We start from the raw sequence: 18,668 nt of genomic DNA, 5'->3' as shown, positions 1-18,668 counted from the left end.
ATTCAATTCTTTTGGAATATGGATCACTGAGAGGAAAATGACTTCAAATCCTTGGAGAAAGTATAGAGTTAGCATTCCCTATGTCTATTATTTTAAAGGTATAATTCATTAATAAGATGGAACTTAAGATCTCAGGTTTTCATATAAGCTATCTTCTATGATTCTAAAATAGTAACCTATAATGAGCAGGTCCTTTGGGAAGCTAGATAAAAAATGCATGTTAAATCATCTCAAAGTTGATTGCAAGTTGACTTTTTTCTTATGAAAAAATTTATTTCTTAACCTGGTTTCACTTAAAATATTTTAAGGCAATGGAAAGCTGCATTTTGTTTCTAAAAGGCTGGTCAAAGCATAAAAATAAAAATAAAAACCAAAATAAGCAAACCTAACAATGCAAACCTTGTAGGTATCAAAAATAAATATAGATGATTACATAGAACATTTACATTTTATTTATTCATGTCAAACCTTGGCAATTTGCCTTATATAATGCAGAGGAACAAACATAAATTACACATTTGCAGTTTATACAACACAATGGTATATTATGATTGCCAGGTCATTTTTTCTTTCAAATACCATGACATTTAAAAATGGCTATTCAGTTGTAATCAAAATAACATTACTTGAGTAATTTGAACATTAAAATAGCAAACCAATGTGGTGAGGTTGAAGTAAAATTACGTGCTTAGATATTTCATGTGATTCTAAGTTTATATTTTAATGTCCTCATTGCTTTTCACAAGAAACTACTTAGAATGAATATGGGAGAAAGTTTATCACTTTGATTTTGACCTTGAAATGTAATATAATAATGGCAAAGAAATTCAGGAGTTTTAAATGTAGTACTCAAACCCAAAGAGACATCTAAAACTAAATCCTCAGCAGTGTTCTGTAGACAAATGATCCTCCTGGTTTTAAGGCATTTGGAAGTAGATACTGGGTTTTCTTTCCTTCTTCTTTTCTTTCTTCATTTCTTCCTTCCTTCTTTGTTTTCTTTCTTTCTTTCTTTCTTTCTTTCTTTCTTTCTTTTTTTCTTTCTTTCTTCTTAGATTTTGAGAAGAAACTGTCCACAGCTTCTTTCTTGCTTATATGGTATCTTCCTTATTATTTTTATCTGGCATGCTCTCTTGGGATTAGAGAGTTATTCTTATCTTCATGTTTCATTAATTATTATGTGACTAGGGTATATTTATTTTGTGTGTAAGACCAAGTTTGGACCTCAATCAATTTCTGGATTTTTTTTCTAGTTTCCTTGTTATTTTAAAGGTCTAAGCCCTCATTCCTATGTTCTTAAGAATGAATTCCCCCACCTATTGACACATCCAATGTGGCTTTTCTTCTTCACAGGAGGTGTGATATTCTTGGTAAATTATCTACAAACAAAATTGCCCAAAATTTCATTAGCCAGGACAATAATTATATTTATACTGATTATGCTATTTATTCATTTATTTTTTTTTCTTTTCATCTGGAACCCATTTATTGAATACCTATGTATTCATTGAACTATTCATACCATAAGTACTTGTTAAATGTTTTTATGTTCCATATCCTTTGTAGAATGCCGGGGATACATTTAGTGATTGACATCAATTGGGCCTCTTCCCTCACAAGCTTCTTGTTCAACAGGAAGAAAGACAAACCAATAAGCCATGACAAAACATTGTGATAAAGGTTTTGGTTACAGACGTATAGTGGCTAAGGAAGAGCCATGTGAGAATACCTAACTCGACTGGAGGGGTCATGATTCTGAAAGAAGTGATGCCTAAGCTGAGATAGAAGGATGAACCTGGTCCTGTTCTAGAAACACTAAGTCAATTGCTAGAAACTTGGGCATAGAGAGGAAAATAAGACATATTATGTCCTTTTTATAATCCCTTTCAAGGGTGGGATGATCTGCTCAGCCATTATTATGTTTCCCTCCACCTATGTAAAGAGATACAAAGCATATAATGAAAGATTTGCCTCCTGCATTCCAAATATTGCCAAGATTTCTTTGAATACTATTATTACTCTGTAGAACTAAGGGTTAAAGTAAGTTAATGAGAGACTCTGAGTCCCTTCACCATGGTTGTGTATTGTATAAATTATAGACAGGGTAGTGTGGATTAGATGAGGGATGTAGGTGGTTAGTTCTTTCCCCATACCCTCTATCAAATCCCCATCCAGTATTTCCTTCTCTACCCTCTAAGCATTCCAATATGGTTTGTAGACATGTGCCCCACACCACTAACCCACCAGATTGCTGCCAATAAGCTGCTTCTTTATAGAAATTCTGGAATCGTCTCTGTCCCAATTCTACCAGATATTACGTAGATGCAAGAAAATTTGATGGAATTTTTATTTCTTTCAAAGTAATTAATATAATAGTGGGTTTTTTTTAAAATATCAAGTACTAAATGTTTTCAAAAATGTTTTCTCTTGGAGTGCCCGGGGAGCTCAGTCGGTTAAGCATCTGACTCTTGATTTCGGAGCAGGTCATGATCTCACAGTTCTTGGGGTTGATCCCCGCATCAGGCTCTGTGCTGAGTGTGGAGCCTGCTTAAGATTCTTTCCCTCCGTCTCCCTTTCCTCCTCTGACACGTGTCATCTCTCTCTCTCTCTCACCCTCAAAAATATTCTCTCTTATATTTGTTGCCCTGTTTGCTGATTCTAAAAACAGATGCTTTGTTTGTTCCTTGAGTAATGCAGCCCTGGTTAGAATCTCTCTCTTGTGAGGTAACCCATTGCCCCCTCCTCTATAATATATTGGATTCACTGAACGTCATATCAAAATTGCCTTAACCACTTTCCAAATGTCTTATCCTTACATCAAATAACTGATTGTCATAAAGTCCACTTTGACTCAAAGTACCTTTGCAATGTGGCATTACTTAAAACAAAGCAGTACTCTATAAATACCCAGAGCAGGATGGCATTCAGCAGCAGGGGAGCGCTGGAAAAATTCAAAACCACAGGTGTTCCACTCAAAACAGTGACAGCCCCAAGCTGAGCCCTCATCTGGACTCTGACAAAAACCTATTTTACCATCAGCTGAAGCTGCTGGGCTTACAATAGAGCAGGCGGGGTCTGATGCAAACCTGTATCTTGAATGGCTTGCAAAATTGGCTTTCTTTTCATTTCAGAAATTCAATGTGATTCTTCTAAATCGTAGTCCAGTTTTCTGTATTGCCAATTCCCAATTATGCAGGAACTGATTGTCCAGCATGTGGGTTAGCCAGGCCTCTTGCATTTCCTTGAGCATATCGTATTTACTGCCTGCTAGAAATACCCCCCAATCACTGCTGGGCAGTGAGATAGCTGTGACTCTAAATCAGTGATACTCAGCAGTAAGACTTTTCTCCCCAGAGAATATTTGGCAATGTCTGGAGATATTTTTGGTTGTCACAACATTGGGGAGTGGGTTGCTGCAGGTATCTTGTGAGTAGAGCGCAGGGATGCTGCTCAACGTCTCATGATGTACAGGACACAACAAAGAAGTATGCTACACAAAAGGTCAATAATTCAGTGGTTGGGAAGCCATGCCCTGAACCTTAAAGCTGATGGGAAGAAACCACAAAAATGATTAAGAGTGTGATTGGTAGCATCACAGGCACTGCCAGTTATTGTGTGAACTTCCTGCTTAAGCCTTCATTTGTTCATCTTTAAAATGAAAATAATACTATTACCTTATAGATTTTTTCTAGGAATAAGCAAAATAATGCATGCAAAATGCTGTGCAGTGCTTGTTACTGGTAAGCATTTAGATATGGTACTTACAGTATAATATGAAACAACATACTAAAATATAATGTAAAACAATCATAAAACTTTTTGTTTTCTCCTCTTTGCCTGACTAAGAAATTCTGGAAATTTTTAGATTTTCATTCATTTGTTGAATCAGCATATGCTTATTAAGAATATATTCTGTTCTATGCACTGGCTAGGCAATGTGGGACACTCATACTTAAGAATAATATGCCCTGTGAGGTGCCTGGGTGGTTCGTCAGTTAAGCATCTCACTTAGGCTCAGATCATGATATCGCGGCTCATGAGTTCAAGCCCCACATGTGCTCTGTGCTGACAGCTCAGAGCCTGGAGCCTGCTTCAGATTCTGTGTCTCCCTCTCTCTCTGCCCCTTCCCTGTTTGCAATCTGTCTCTCTCTCTCTCTCTCTCTCTCTCTCAAAAATAAATAAATATTAAAACAATTTTTTTTAAATGAAGAATATATGCCCTCTACCAATAAGTGGATTTCACGTCAGGAAAGGAGATAAGGCACAATAATGTTTAGAAGGAAGAATGTAAGAACATGATAATAACTTTAAGGCTAAAAAGTATTCTCTGTAATATATATATATATATATATGTATATATATATATATAAAATATCTATCCATCTATCTATAAATCTATTATATAAATATATCTTACATTTTCTTCCTCAAATTCTTAACAAAAAGAAAAAACTTAATTCCTAACTTTAAAGATGGAAACTTCATTTAGTAGGTAAGTAGTATATGTGGAATTGCAATCCAGGGCTCTTTGACTCTCCTGTCTTAACTCTTCAGCAAGCCTCCATAGAGATTGTTTGGAGAAGTAGATGAGGAAATGGCAAATCTTTAATTCCAAGGTAATGTCATTAATTTTTTCATGGTGTTTGGTCTTGAGTGATGTTGCTTAACGCTGGACAAAAGTCATTTGGTAATTCTTATTAAGTTATGTGTGACAATGCCAAAAGATTGACAAATACCTTTTTGCCCCACAGCTCTAAAGAGGGGAAGATAACACAATGCTTTATATTTTTATGGCAGATTATGTTTTATAATCACTTTTTTGTCTCAATGAATTTTTTTTTATGTCTACCCTGTTTCTCCTTAAAAAAGAAATGAACACAGGCAATGCATGCCATTAAAAATCAAGGTGAGTTTAAAAAGAGAATCTGCTTTAAAGGCTTGCCCTCTTTCTACTCCATCACGATCCTTAGAAATTTTACTAGAGTAAAATTTTTTAGTGTTCCATGGATCTGGGAAGAGGATAACTCTTTTTGGAAAATGCAACAGTAATACATTTTGCTCTTTTATGTGGAGAATATTTCAATAACATACTCAATGGCTGAAAAGTCCAATTAGAATCTGAGATACACAATAGAAAGCCAATAGAAAGCTCTTGAAAGAAGTTACTGTGTTTATTTTCTAAGACAGGCAGCATACACTGAGACCAAAATACCACTACTCTGGTCCTATCCTCATACTGAATGGTGACCCTGAGCACAGTAGTCCTTATTTGTCACATGTTTTTTAGTAGAAAGTGTCACTTATTTCCTAAGGTCAGCAGACTGAAACCTCTACTATTTTAAATTATCTTCTACTCCCAAGACCTATGATTTATTTAATTCTGTCCAGAATACCTAGCTCAATTCTGCGCCAATACCTAACAAATAAAGATACACTTTCCTTGAAATTCACCATGGGCTTGAGAAATAAAACTTGACTATAGAGATTCATTTCTGTTTTTGGTGAAGAGAGAGATTTTCCCATGGTCTCTAAAAGCACACTGGGCTTGAACTGTCAATGATATCTATTATTATTTAGATACTCAGTAAATACCATGACAAATCAAACAGCAAAATTCAGGAGAGGAAGATAGAGAGAAGAGGTTCTTGGAATTGTTGTTTCTCACACTCCAAATGTCACCACATCGGCAGGTCACTCTGGTCCTGTGGCTCAACCAGCACAGGGGAGGCAGCTGCCTCATCCTGTTGCCGCGGGGTTGCTGGCTAAAGCCACAGGAGTCTGCCCATGTGAGTAACATACCCTGCCAGGCATCAAAGTGGTGATTTTGCTGCCAGGGAGAAAACAAGGCAGTTTTACAAGAGCAGAGATAATGTACAGCAAGTGTTCGAAGGCAGACCCAGCAACAACAACCTGGCCACAAGGAGAGTGACTATTACAGGATGTAGACAGGAAAAGATACAAATCAAAGGATGATTCCCTAGTCTCTAACAGTATGAAAAGAGGCTAAAGCAAACAGAATTAGAGTCTCTGAACTAGACCCAATCCTTCAGAGTAAAAACAGGAAAATGTGGGGATGATGAAACAAGCATTGAAATTGACCAGCGTAGTTTATTACTAGTCACCATAGCTGTGCAACTATGGACGAGGCATTTTCACCTCCACCCTCTGGACTTAGACTTCTCACCTAACAATTAATATGCTAAATATCTCTTTCAAGACAAAAATTAGTTGTCTCATGATTTCAAATGATAAAAAAGAACATATAACAATTCTGAGGTCAGTCAATGAATCATTTTTTGGTGACTTAGAATGGAGGGAGACCAGTGGAGAAGTTCTGAATGGGAAGCAGAAAGCTCTCAATATAAAACTTCTGGGCTTAAGAGGCAATTGTATTTCAAGGAATGAACAGTCATCCCATGCAATTTAAAGGTATTGATACTTTGCCACTGGCTTTTCACATATACAAGCACCTTAATATTTTTTGTTGTTGTCATCTCAGCTGGTTCAAATTTATGAATGTGTGATGATAAAGATGTAGGCTAGAAGAATGATATCAACTAACTGAATTGCTATATTTTCTTCTTTTTTTAGTGTTTGTTTATTTTTAAGAGACAAGAGTGCAATCAGGTAAGGGGCAGAGAGAGAGGGAGATACAGAATCCAAAGCAGGCTTAAGACTCTGAGCTGTCAGCACAGAGCCCAATGTGGGGCTCGAACCCACGAGCCATGAGATCATGACCTCAGCCTAAGTTGGATGCTTAACCAACTGAGCCACCCAGGCACACCGCTATATTTTCTTATATTAACTAATTGTCCATATATTCCAAAGTGAATTCCCCTCTCGTTGCCCACACTCATTGCCCTATAGGCTTATGCATCGCCAGCAATTGCAAGTGGCTAGATAAGCCTTTGTAACACGGTTCATCTCTTCCTAATAGCCTAATGCTCAACACAGTTTCTGGGATGTGGAATATGCTTGGCATCAATTTCTGATGGATTAAATTATAGGATGTTAGATAGACACAAAACATTTTTTTAAACTTAACACTTTCTTGGAAAAGCAGCACTATCAAATACTATTAACAATTTGCTAATATTTTATCTTACATAGTAAGTAGTCAATAAATATCTGTCAGTGATGAAAAAGTGAATAACTAAGTAATCTCTAGTCTTTTACCTAGGCTGAATTTTATGTCTTTTCCCTACAGCATCCTGATTCCAAGTATCATCTGAAGAAAAGAATCTCCTCTCTGACCTTGCCAATAGTTCCATCCCCTGAGGCCAGCAAAGTCCTCACTAGGGCTCCTATCTTACAGTCAACACCTGTCACACCCCCACCACTATCTGCAGCCTTTGGAGGCACCAGTAAAATAGACCAGTATTCTCGGATTCTGTTCCCTGTTGCATTTGCAGGATTTAACCTTGTATACTGGGTAGTTTATCTTTCCAAAGACACAATGGAAGTGAGCAGCAGTGTTGAATAGCTTGCAGCCAGGATAACTTCTATTCTATAAGTTCTCATTTTCTAATTTTTAAAAATACATTAAGAATTGTATGGATGCTTTTCTGAACATTGAAAACCTGTAACACATAGCTTTGAGTAAGCATATTTGGGCCAAAAAGCAATAATGTTACCCCTCAAAACTGGAAGTTGAAGGTTGTTGAAAACTGACTTTTCTATATGTTAGAGGAAGAATTTGTATGAGAATAAGATGCCCTGAAGATGAATTTGCCAATCTTTGTCTTTCAATGTTCAATATTTTAATTGTCACTGTGAAGAGCATTAACCACAAAGATAAAATAAGAAATGCTAATACTTCCAAAGGTTGCCTTAAAATATGTTTATTTTGGCTTAGTTGTCAAAGAGTACACAATATAAATAGTCTAAATATTTATCAATAGGTTAATACCAGCATGTTGAAGGCCTTTGTGCTAGTAAAATGGTTTCCAGTGACATTGTTAAGCCTGTATTAACAATTAACAGTTAAGCCTGAACTTAGCCATTTGTTTTTAACCTTGCTGTGCTATTTTACCTCAATAAATACATAAAGTATACATATGTATATCGCTTTAATTAAGCTGCAATACAGTGGTGTTTTTTCCCATTAGGAGCTCCTTTAAAAATAATATGCTCATCATAATTCCATGAGATTGTAGAAAAAAATGAGACTATAAGGAAACTTTGTTATATTTTGACTGTGGTTATATCTCATATTTTCTACCTTTTTAAGTATGCCACTAAATAAAACAAAAATAAACATGGTTCCCTGGATCTGGTTAATAAAGATAGGGAAAAAGAGCTTTCTCTTAAATATGAAGAAATGAAGTGGTTACCTCTACCCAATGTTAGAGTCCCCAGTGATTCTGACAGGTAGAAGGTATGGGACAGGCAGTCTCAGTCATCTCACTCTAAAGAGAGTTAAGTTTGTATTCACAGAGATGATTTTTCATGTCTTTCCTGCTTCACTCAACATGCTTTCGGTTGTGAGATGAATAAGGTCTGAGCATCCAGTGTATAATATGACAACTAGAGTACAGCACTATATTACATAATTAAAATTTGGTAAAAGAGTAGAACTTGAATGTTCTCAGCAAAAAAAAAAAAAAAAAAAAAAAAAAGGTAAATATGTGAGGTGATAGATACATTAATTGACTCACTCAGTGGGGAGAATCATTTCATAATGTATTCATATATCAAATCATCACATTGTACACTTTAAATACCTTGTGATTTTGTCAATTATACCTCAATAAAGCTGAAAAAAATTGAGACTATTTCTCTTTTTATGCTATCCTACTTCTCCCTGATTCTAAGTCCAGCCATGTTTCTCCCATATTGAATGATACTCTTAGAGAAACAGGAACTAGGAGTAGGAAAAAGCATGTGATATGGTTTGTCCAAACTGATAAACTCTTCATTGCTGTTGTTGGGGCTTAAATATCATTGATATCACCCTGAGCTATGAATGCAGAAAAAAACATTTTGAGATTACTACTCTTGAGTTAATACAGAAAAATGGGAAAATTCTACAGCCTAACAAATGACAAGTTAACTGAAATAGCTCTCTACTGGGCGGGGGGGGGAGACAGAGAACTCCATCCAACATCTCCATTAACTAGCTCCGTGACCAAATCTCTTGGTCTCTGGGAGACTTCCTTCTATTCTCAGCTATAGGATAAGAGGGATGGATCAGATGCCCTTTTGAGGTCCTTCCATTTTGAACAATTTATACTTGTGTCATTCCTATTCTTTTATATGTAAATTAAATTAGTCTAATTATATAGGGCCTGTTTCTGTTTTAGAAAGTACATTAAATGCTAGGCAGAGGTTAATCATCTTACACTCTATGTTACATTTAACCTTCCTCACAAATCAGTAAAGTATGTACCACTATTATCTTCCATTTATTTATTTATTTATTTATTTTTGAAAGTGAGAGAGTTGGGGGGTGGGGAGCAGAGGGAGAGGTAAAGGAAGAATCTTAAGCAAGCTCCACACCCAGTGCAGAGCCTGATGCAGGGCTCAACCTCACAATCTTGAGATCACAACCTGACTTGAAATCAAGAGTTGGACATTTAACCTAGTGAGCCACCCAAGCACCCCAGACTTCCATTTCAAATAAGAAACCAAGGTACAGAGAAGATAACTAATTTTCTTCAAAAGCCAGTGGCACTCAGATAGTATAACTGAGAGCCACACCCACATAGTGCGAATCCATAGCTTGTTCACATAGCCATAACCATACATATCCTCATCAAACCCAGTGTAACTCTGTTCTTTAATCCCCTCCAGAATTCTCTCATCTTGTCTTTCATTTCCTGTAGTAATTTTCTGGTGTTCTGACATCTTTCCTGCCGCGTCCTCAGCAATCATTCTACATTTCACTGCAAAGGACATTACTTTCAGTCAACGTTTATGCTTAGAACTGAAACAGATAAGTAAGACCAATTAAACTCATTAGATATTAGAGGCAGATTTCACCCCAATAAAATGATCTTAAAAATCCATAAAATTATAAAACTTCTGAATTGCTAAGGATTTTAGAGAATACTATTTCTCAGTGTATGTCATGGAGTGGTGATAGATGTTAAATGAAAATAAAGCAGTTTTTCTAATCAAGTAATTTGGGAAGATGTGCTGAATCAGAGTAAAATAAGTTTCTTTTCTGTTGGACTTCTCAGAGCCTTTATTATGTTTACGTGCATTATGATTCTCTCACAGATTGCTACAGTATTTAACATTTCCCAAATCCCCTCAGCCATAGGTATTATTTTGCAGGGAGACAGTGTTAGGACTAGTATTCCCCAGAAAAAAAAATTGGGAAACATCACCTTAGATATTATTTGTACAATCCCTTCTATAATCACCCACCAGTTAAACAGGTAAGGAATTGAGTCTGAATGGGGACATGAGTTATCCCAGTCAACACAAATTAGAACTGTATAAAACAGAAACCAGATTAGGTATTTCAATAAAGAGAATTTAATACAGAAGAAACTGATGAATGAGCAACATAGAAATAGTAACTATAGGAGCAGACACCAAAAGAAAGATGGTACTATTCACAGAGCCTAGAAAGTTAGGCAAGAGGCCTTCTAGAGCTGGACTCCATTATGTGAAGAGAAGACACCACCTGGATGATGAAAGTAGCTCAGCAGCTCAGAGAAGGAAACCCCAGAGCTGGGAGTCAGACAAGGACAGGGTGCCACATGCCCGATGCTGGAATCACAGGTAATTGGAGAAGGGGCACCTCGGGGCTGGGTCTCAGACCTCTGTGGTCTGCCCATGTGCTGCTGGGATCTCTGTCACGTGCCAAAGAACACTTGCACATTTAGGATTAGTCTCGCAAGGAGGAGGTGCTGCTTGACTGCAACTGATACCTTCGGGAGACTGGCTTTGGAAATGCAAAGCACTGAAGACTCTAATCAACTGTTTTTGCAAGGTGAAGGCAAAACAAATTGATAGAAAGGAGAACGTTCCTTTCTCTTTCCACCTGCTTTCTAATCTTCCTCCAGCACCTTCTACTAGAATAACGTGTCAGGGGCAGAAAAGAAATGGAAATTAAAGAGTTCCCGGCCCAGCATCATAAAATAGGGTATAGAAGGTTGGATTTGGAGATGACAGAAAAATGCTTAATAACAGACATACTTCACCCTGTTAGTTAATTGATATCACACATTCACTTCTGTATATGTATGCTGACTCCCAACCAGAAGATGCAATTATCCTTGATGCAAACAAAATACTCTCAACATTTGTCCAAAAAGGAGATATACAAGATCCACACAGCCATCATATCCGTTTCTGGGCAGCAGTTACAGTATCCATTTCTGAGTGATGACATTTAATCTAATATAATCACAGTCACACTTGAATAATCTGTTTCCCAAAGAGTCCATTGTAAGCCTTTCTATGATGAAAACACCTTTATGTAGAACACTAAAGGGATAGGAGAAAGGAGGTCAAAAGAAACTATTTAATATATACAAATATCAATTAGTTTAAATGCCCATGTGATCTTTAGAGATATCTAGAGCTATATATATTTAGGAAAGTAATAGTGAGCAAGGAATGGAAATATTCATACCTTCTATAATTCCCATATCTGTAATTAGTTACATGATTGTAGTTGACACAATAACACCCTTCCTCTACTACTTTTTTTTTTAGTCGGCCTGTCAACTGGTTGATTTGCAGTTTTTTATCTGACAGAATCACTGAAGGATCTGAATTCAAGAGCAGGAGTGTCTTCTCACATCCAGGAAGGTGGATTGTTTCCATTATAAGAAAGTCTTAGGAAGCCTTAAAGTTCTAAGATTCTCAGCCCTGCTCAAGTCCACTCAGCTGTCACCATCCAAGTTTTAGCCTCACTTTCCTTCCCAATTAATATCCTGACTCTCTCATGAGATACATGGCCAGTGTAAGATTTTGATTTACATTATAGTTCTATAATCAGCACAATTAAAATCTACATCGACTTTTTAGGAGAAGCCAGCCCTATGGCTACTAGAAATAAGAAATTCTTTGAGACTGCCATAAAAGGTCTTTTGTTCTCTATAACTTCAACTGAGAAGGAAAAACCCTGAGCTTATACTTTCCTGCCTGTTGATTCTCCAATGCAGTCAGAAGCAGACCAACCACCCATAGTTCTTGTAGTCATCATAACTACCATAAAAATTAAGTATTGAAAGCACTTGATTCTCAGGATTACTTCATTACATCATCAACAAGAGTGACATTTTTAATTAATTGTGATGTGACTTCATATTATTAATTACTACTATGTCATTTCCTATTGGAAAGGAGATCGATGCTTCGTTAAAGGACATGGATATGATCAAATAAACCTCAGAATCTCCTGGTATCAAGTGCAGTTCAGATAGAGAAATAGCTGTTATCCTTAAAACTATGGGAAAAAAGAAGAAGGGCTAGGAATGTCATCTTGGAAAGATTCCAAAGAGCCTGGGCCCAAACTTTTAAAAGAGGTCAGTGCCTGGGTCACCACGAGGCTAGATCTGGGAATGCATAAGCACCTAGAGGCAGAACTAAGTACTCCTGCCAGAGGGGAGGGCCATAGAAAAACAGACTAAGATGGAATGAGGAAGCCCTTCTTCTTTTTCTCTCCTTTCTTCTCATCTCCCTAGAGGGCTTCCTATTCGCAGAACTGAGTAGGAAACATCTTAAAGGGAGAAATAAAGCTGTGCAGTTCAGTACTGGTGTTACAAAACATAGAAGGATAAATTTGCAATAGTTTAAACATAGTTTAAACAATAGTTTAAACATGAACACAGACTGGAACCTAAACTATTCTGATGTCCGGTTTAAGCTCTCTAAAACACTACTTCATGGTTGGATTTCAGGAACCATAATGAGCTGGTGGTAGAGCCATTAGGAGCAGAAGGACTTGTTGTCAGAAAGCACTTACTGGTAAAAACCTACTTCCATATGTTATCATCAAATGAATTTATATATGGAAATTGCTTAGAACAGTGTCGGGTATATATAAGGCACCATAATAAGTGAGTGTTAATAACATCATCATCATCACCATTATCATCACCTTCATCACGTCATCTCATTATATGCTAGTATTAAGCATTGATACACAATTGATAAGATTAAAATTATAAATATTCCATATCAGGTCTATGAAATCTGTAATCATAAAGTTGCTTATAACAAATATTTGCAGATGAAAAAATAAAATGTGTACTATCACACCAAAACCAAACCAAAACAAAACTTCAAATTGCTGTAGAAAAGTCTGAGTGATATGAGGTGTTAGTAACACAAAGGGTACATTTTCAAAGAGTTCTATGGTTTACAAATGTCCTTAACCCAGATTTTGGCCGTCTAATGCTTTCTGCCCCAGAAACATTGAAAGCAATTATTGTCTTAAATTCTCCAGAACCTGAGCTAGAAGGAACATTCATCTCTCTGACTATGGGTGTTCACAAGCATGTGGGTAACTATTGGGGGAGACCTATAGACCGGCACTATGCTAATTTAATGTCCCTTTGAATGGGAATTCTTCCAGACTAGATGCTTTATGTACAGTCATAAAGATAATATGCAAATAGACTTTTCCTGCATTTCTTAAATTAATTTGCTTGTTTCTCAATTACTACAAAATGAATTGGCAGACAACCTTCTCTGTTTAACTTTCACATATTAGTTCTAATTGAACACATTAAAATCTCATAATTTATTTACTATCCTTGGGTTATTTTTTGTTAGTGGTGGTAGCTAGTTAATTCATTTACCTGACTTTTATATTTATCCATATGTTAATGTAACAATGCCTCGCTTTTATTTGTATTTTGCTTTTCTAAGGATTTTAATTTTTCATAAAATTGATAATCTGATGCTTAGCCCAGAATTCCTTTCAACTCCCACCACCATTCACAACTAGGCAATACTCAAAGTAAATAAACCAAAATATAGGTATTGAAAGGCAAGTATTTTACTCACAGTAGAATCACTACCTTCACTCAAAGCCTGTTCACTCATATATTAAACCTAGTTCACTCTAATTTGTTTCTTACCCCAAAGTGGAAGAGACAAGTAAACTGTGGAGAAACAGGAGGGGCTTTAGAATCAGGCAGACCAAAAGTAGAAATGACAGCAGATAGAAAGCAGTGAGGCAGAAGAATATAAAATATATAGGTGAACCATCAGCAAATCACTTCATGTCTCTGAGGCTCCATTTCTACATCTTTATAATTGGGAGATTTGATTAGATGCTTTCCAAAATCCTTTAACAACCTAAATTTCTGTTATTTTACAATAATTGTATAATGAATTTTCAGTGACTCCATTTAAAATATCCTAAGAGTGAGTTAAAATATTTTAAAGCATTTCTACTATAAACAGTTAAAGTAAAAATGGTTTAGTCTTAGTATGAGTAAGTACATGTATGAGTGAAGCATTTTTATAAGTATAGTAAAACCTTGGATTATGAGTAACATGCCCTGTGAGTGTTCCTCAAGACTAGCAAACATTTCTAATACATTTCACTTGATAAATTAGCAATGTCTTGCAATACGAGTAGTAAATGATGCTAAATGTCGCATAAACACAACTGAGCCAATGTTTCTTGAAAGTCACTTTGATATACAAGTGCTTGGGCTTACAAGCGTGTTTCTGTAATGAAATATGCTCACAAACCAAGGTTTTACTGTATTGGATATATTATTTGATTTAATCTTTACAACAATTCAATGAACTGTATTCTGTTTATGCACATTTTACAAGTGAGGAAACAATCTCACAGAAGGGATGTTAATTGCACAATATCTCATGGTGAAACAAGATCCACAATCCATTTTTGTCTTCTGCAAAATTTTGTATTACCTCCTCAAGTAGTACAGATAAACTCCCTATACCTGCATGGTGCTTCTGCTTTATTCCTGGGTCACAGGCAAACAGCAAATTTCTGGTTTGCAAAGTTGAACGTGTAACTCTTGGTTACGTGGTGCTCTACCAATCACAGCTCATTGATGAGGAGCATGGCCCCTGCATCTGGCTATCTGCAGCCATAGGTTCTGCTGTTTTACCAGGTAGTCCCAGTTTCTGCAAGAGTATTCAAATGATTAAACATGATTCCCACTGCTGTGCCACCATATGACTTGAATACCAACTTATCACCAAGGGATTGCAGATACATATAGTTTTATTTTTTGAATATGACTAATTGCCTATTTTTTAAAATCTATATTATTTCAGGGTATTTGAATTGAGCAGGAATGCACAAATATCTGCTGTGACATCTTGTTCAGAAGTTATTACCCCCCTTTTGTTCCCGTAAGCATTCTATAAGAGTGGAAATGACACACATGAGGCAGTATCTCACAGAAGACAGCATAGACTGTGAGGGTGTCTGGTACAGCTAAGCCCTTTTTAAATATGCCATCTTAGGCAAGTTACTTAAATTCTCACCACCTTGGTTTTCTCATCTGAAAGCTGGCGATAATAATAGTTCTTATCTTAAGAGGTTGTTGTGAAGATAATATGAGTAAAATATCATCTTATATAAAGTAGTGTAGAAAAAAATGTTCATTACTGTTAGCTGACTACAGAACTATGACTTAGGAGTCCACTGATAATTTGAGACAACTGAAGGCTATTTGGAATCTATTTTTCTTTATTTACCTAGTGTCTAGTGCAGTATCTGATATCTTATAGATGCTCCATACATTTTTCATTGAATGTCATTTTAATGTTGTTAATGTTGTTTGTTTGTTTTTGTCATCTCAAATGGACCTAAACTGCTAGCCTTGCTTAACTGAAAATTCATATAATATTCTAAGTAGTTTATTTTTATAAAATCTGTTAAGGAAGGTATTATTAAGATCTTTCCTCCCATCTTTTACAAAGAAAGTCATAGAAGTTGCTCACAGTCAGCAAAGAAAAGCAGAGTCAGAATTTGCATCCAGTTCGGTCTTGTGTGTGAACCAGAACACTTTGTTGCTTCTCTCCTAGCCTATTATATGCTAGTTTATGAGAAAGAGCTTAGAATACTGAGAAGCATATGCCAATATAAGATATTTGCATATTAGCAAGTTTATAGCAGTAGCCTCTTAATTAGTTCTTTAGCAAATCAGGCACCTCTGTTTCCTGGTTTATGAGTCTATCCTAGACACTGAAGAGCAATATTTAGGATAGACTAGAAGAGGGTGGAGTGCTCTCTCCATTCCTATATAGGCAATGCAAGTGGGTCAATTAGCCAGTATGCACATTATTCATATCCTTTCATCTTTCTAGCAACTGTCCAACCCTTTTCTCACTATCATTAGCAAAAATATGTTTCAATCAGACATTGAATGCATTGTGACATTCATTAGTAGATGATCATAAAGTCATTTGGAGAAAGAGAAACACCAGTACGTGTTTACAATTACCTATGAATTTAGTTCATCATTTTCACTTCCATGCTCCAATGTACTCATTTGTAAAATAAGGGTACCAAAATTACTTCTCTATAACCATGGAGCTTAAATTTTGATATAGAGATCCCTCTACAGTGCCTGGTACATATGCAGAGACCAATAAACCATAGCATACTGCGAATAGCAATTAGGATAAACGTTGCAATTTTAAAATTAAAATATCTATAGAATAATCATTTTTAAAGTAATTGTGGCCAATTCTTCATTTATCCCACAATTATTTAATTCATATCAAGTGTGGCCATCAGGCTGTAAAGAAGGCTCAGATAGGCAGGATGATACAGAATTGTAATTCAAACCTGTAGATTGTTTTCTGTCTTTTCTCTTTTTGTCTTAATTCATTTCCCATTATTAATCTGACACATAAACTTCATTCATTCAGACTGAATGGCATTTACCATGTGTCAGAGCTGTGTTGAAATTAAAAAAGAAAAAAAAAACACAAGTAATGTATACCCCATGCCCTCAAGGAACTCAGTCTAGTGAAAAAGAGAGAAACATCAACAGATAATTAGAATCTAGGGAAGGAAGTGCTAATAGAGATATTTGTAACACAATATGGCAGTAATGAAGAAGACATGGGTGAGTGAGTGCCATGCTCTGCTAGGGGCATTAAGTAACACAGGAAGAGAAGAGTGATCTTTGCCAAATTGGCTCACTCCCCAAACTTGTTCATTTTGTTTTTTCAGTGGAAACTGCTACAATGGAACCTAAGAGATATGAAGACAAAGTAGAAATATCCATAGGCTGATTCTTATACATTCCTTTTCCATGGCCCAGTTGAAAACAGAGGACATTAGAAAATTGAGTCAAAGAGAATTCTAAAGGACCAAATAAAGACTTCACCTAGTAGTTCGCTGGACAAAGAAACATCATTTCATCTCTTCTCACCCTCTGTCCCTCCATTTATTTTCAGTATGTCAAGTGTTTTGAATACATTGTCTTACTTAACACTAAGTAAGTTCAATGAATTAGAAATTAATAACTCAATTACAAAACTGCAAAAAATTAACTGGTAGGTTTTGGCCAAGTCTACAGAACTGCTTAGTGGTAGTTAAAATCCAGTGTTTGTCCCCAAATACTTTCTCCTAAATCACTTTACTACACAGCATCAGTACATTACAAGAATAGGAGCACATTATTTCTAAGATCATGTCCAATTCAATAATTCAGTACATACTAAACACTTTGAGAAAATTCCTAATTTAATTTCTGCCTTAACCATGATTCACTTATTCAGTTGAAAAATAAAAAGAAAGACCTAGTTAGATGTATGCTTTGTACATACTTCGGGCATACATAGGATCGTAACCTTGTACACACATTTGTACAAACTTGAAATAGTTTTAGAGCATCAGCTGGTCATTGTTTCCCCTGACAGTTTTCATTTCAATGGATAAATATTGATATTGGACATAATGAAAATAATACTATTTTGAATTTGTACAATGTATTTAAGAAATTTAAATATTAACAGAGCAATTAAATTATCAGCTTCTTATAGTGAGGAACAAATATGTTAAAGAATTTGGGCAAGAATGCATAGCAAATTAATGGAAGAGCTGATAAGTTCATGAAGCCTGTGGATTCAATTTAGTTATTAAAGTCTTATTTAGAAAATAAGAACTTAGAATTCACTACACTGTGGTATCTAATTGCTTTTTTTGAAATACCATCAAATTCATGAAATAAATCTGTAAGATAATCTATTTTTGGCCACATGAAAGGAACATATGTGGTATTATTGGAATACTTCATCCTACTCTAGGTAAGGAGGTAATTAGTGTTAAAAATAAAGCTGGGAAGATACTTCTTAAAGTAAAATGGGCATCTTTATTCATCTAGTAATATTAGCTACTTAACTCCCTCAAGGAGATATTATGATGATTAATTGGATCATGATGGAGAATAATTTATGGAAAAAAACTGAGTACTCAAAATTATTAGCATGATTTCACCACAATTATCTCCAATTTTTACTTTCTTGACTTCAATTTCAATTTTATTGTTTCTTTGAGGAGAACAGAAAAGTCACTCAATGCTTGAGGCACACTCTTTTAAGGGGTTACAGAAAGGATAAAAAGAGGCAAATTTTAGTTGAAAACATTGTGCAACTTTAGTCCTCAGAACCACCCTTGAAGAATCGAATTTCTACTGTTTGGCAGGTGCATCTAAAAGGATTCAACACAGTTTCAGACACATATTATAGAATGACAAGGCAGA

At 35.8% G+C, this 18,668-nt stretch overlaps 1 protein-coding gene across 3 annotated transcripts in view; it reads left to right on the top strand.

Moving 5' to 3' along the window:
• GABRA6 (gamma-aminobutyric acid type A receptor subunit alpha6) overlaps window positions 1-8,593 on the top strand; it is a 140,135-nt gene extending 131,542 nt beyond the window's left edge. For all 3 annotated transcript variants that reach the window (XM_053226774.1, XM_053226771.1, XM_053226775.1), the window contains one exon: window positions 7,205-8,593. In XM_053226774.1, the coding sequence (XP_053082749.1) occupies window positions 7,205-7,480 (276 nt within the window). In that variant the 3' untranslated portion in view covers window positions 7,481-8,593. The remainder of the gene's footprint in view (window positions 1-7,204) is intronic.
• The last annotated feature ends 10,075 nt before the right edge of the window (window positions 8,594-18,668 follow it).

This window comes from Acinonyx jubatus, chromosome A1 (genome assembly GCF_027475565.1).
Source record: "Acinonyx jubatus isolate Ajub_Pintada_27869175 chromosome A1, VMU_Ajub_asm_v1.0, whole genome shotgun sequence".
NCBI lineage: Eukaryota > Metazoa > Chordata > Mammalia > Carnivora > Felidae > Acinonyx > Acinonyx jubatus.
Note: the sequence above shows the minus strand (reverse complement) of the source record. Positions and strands in the feature narration are given on the sequence as shown.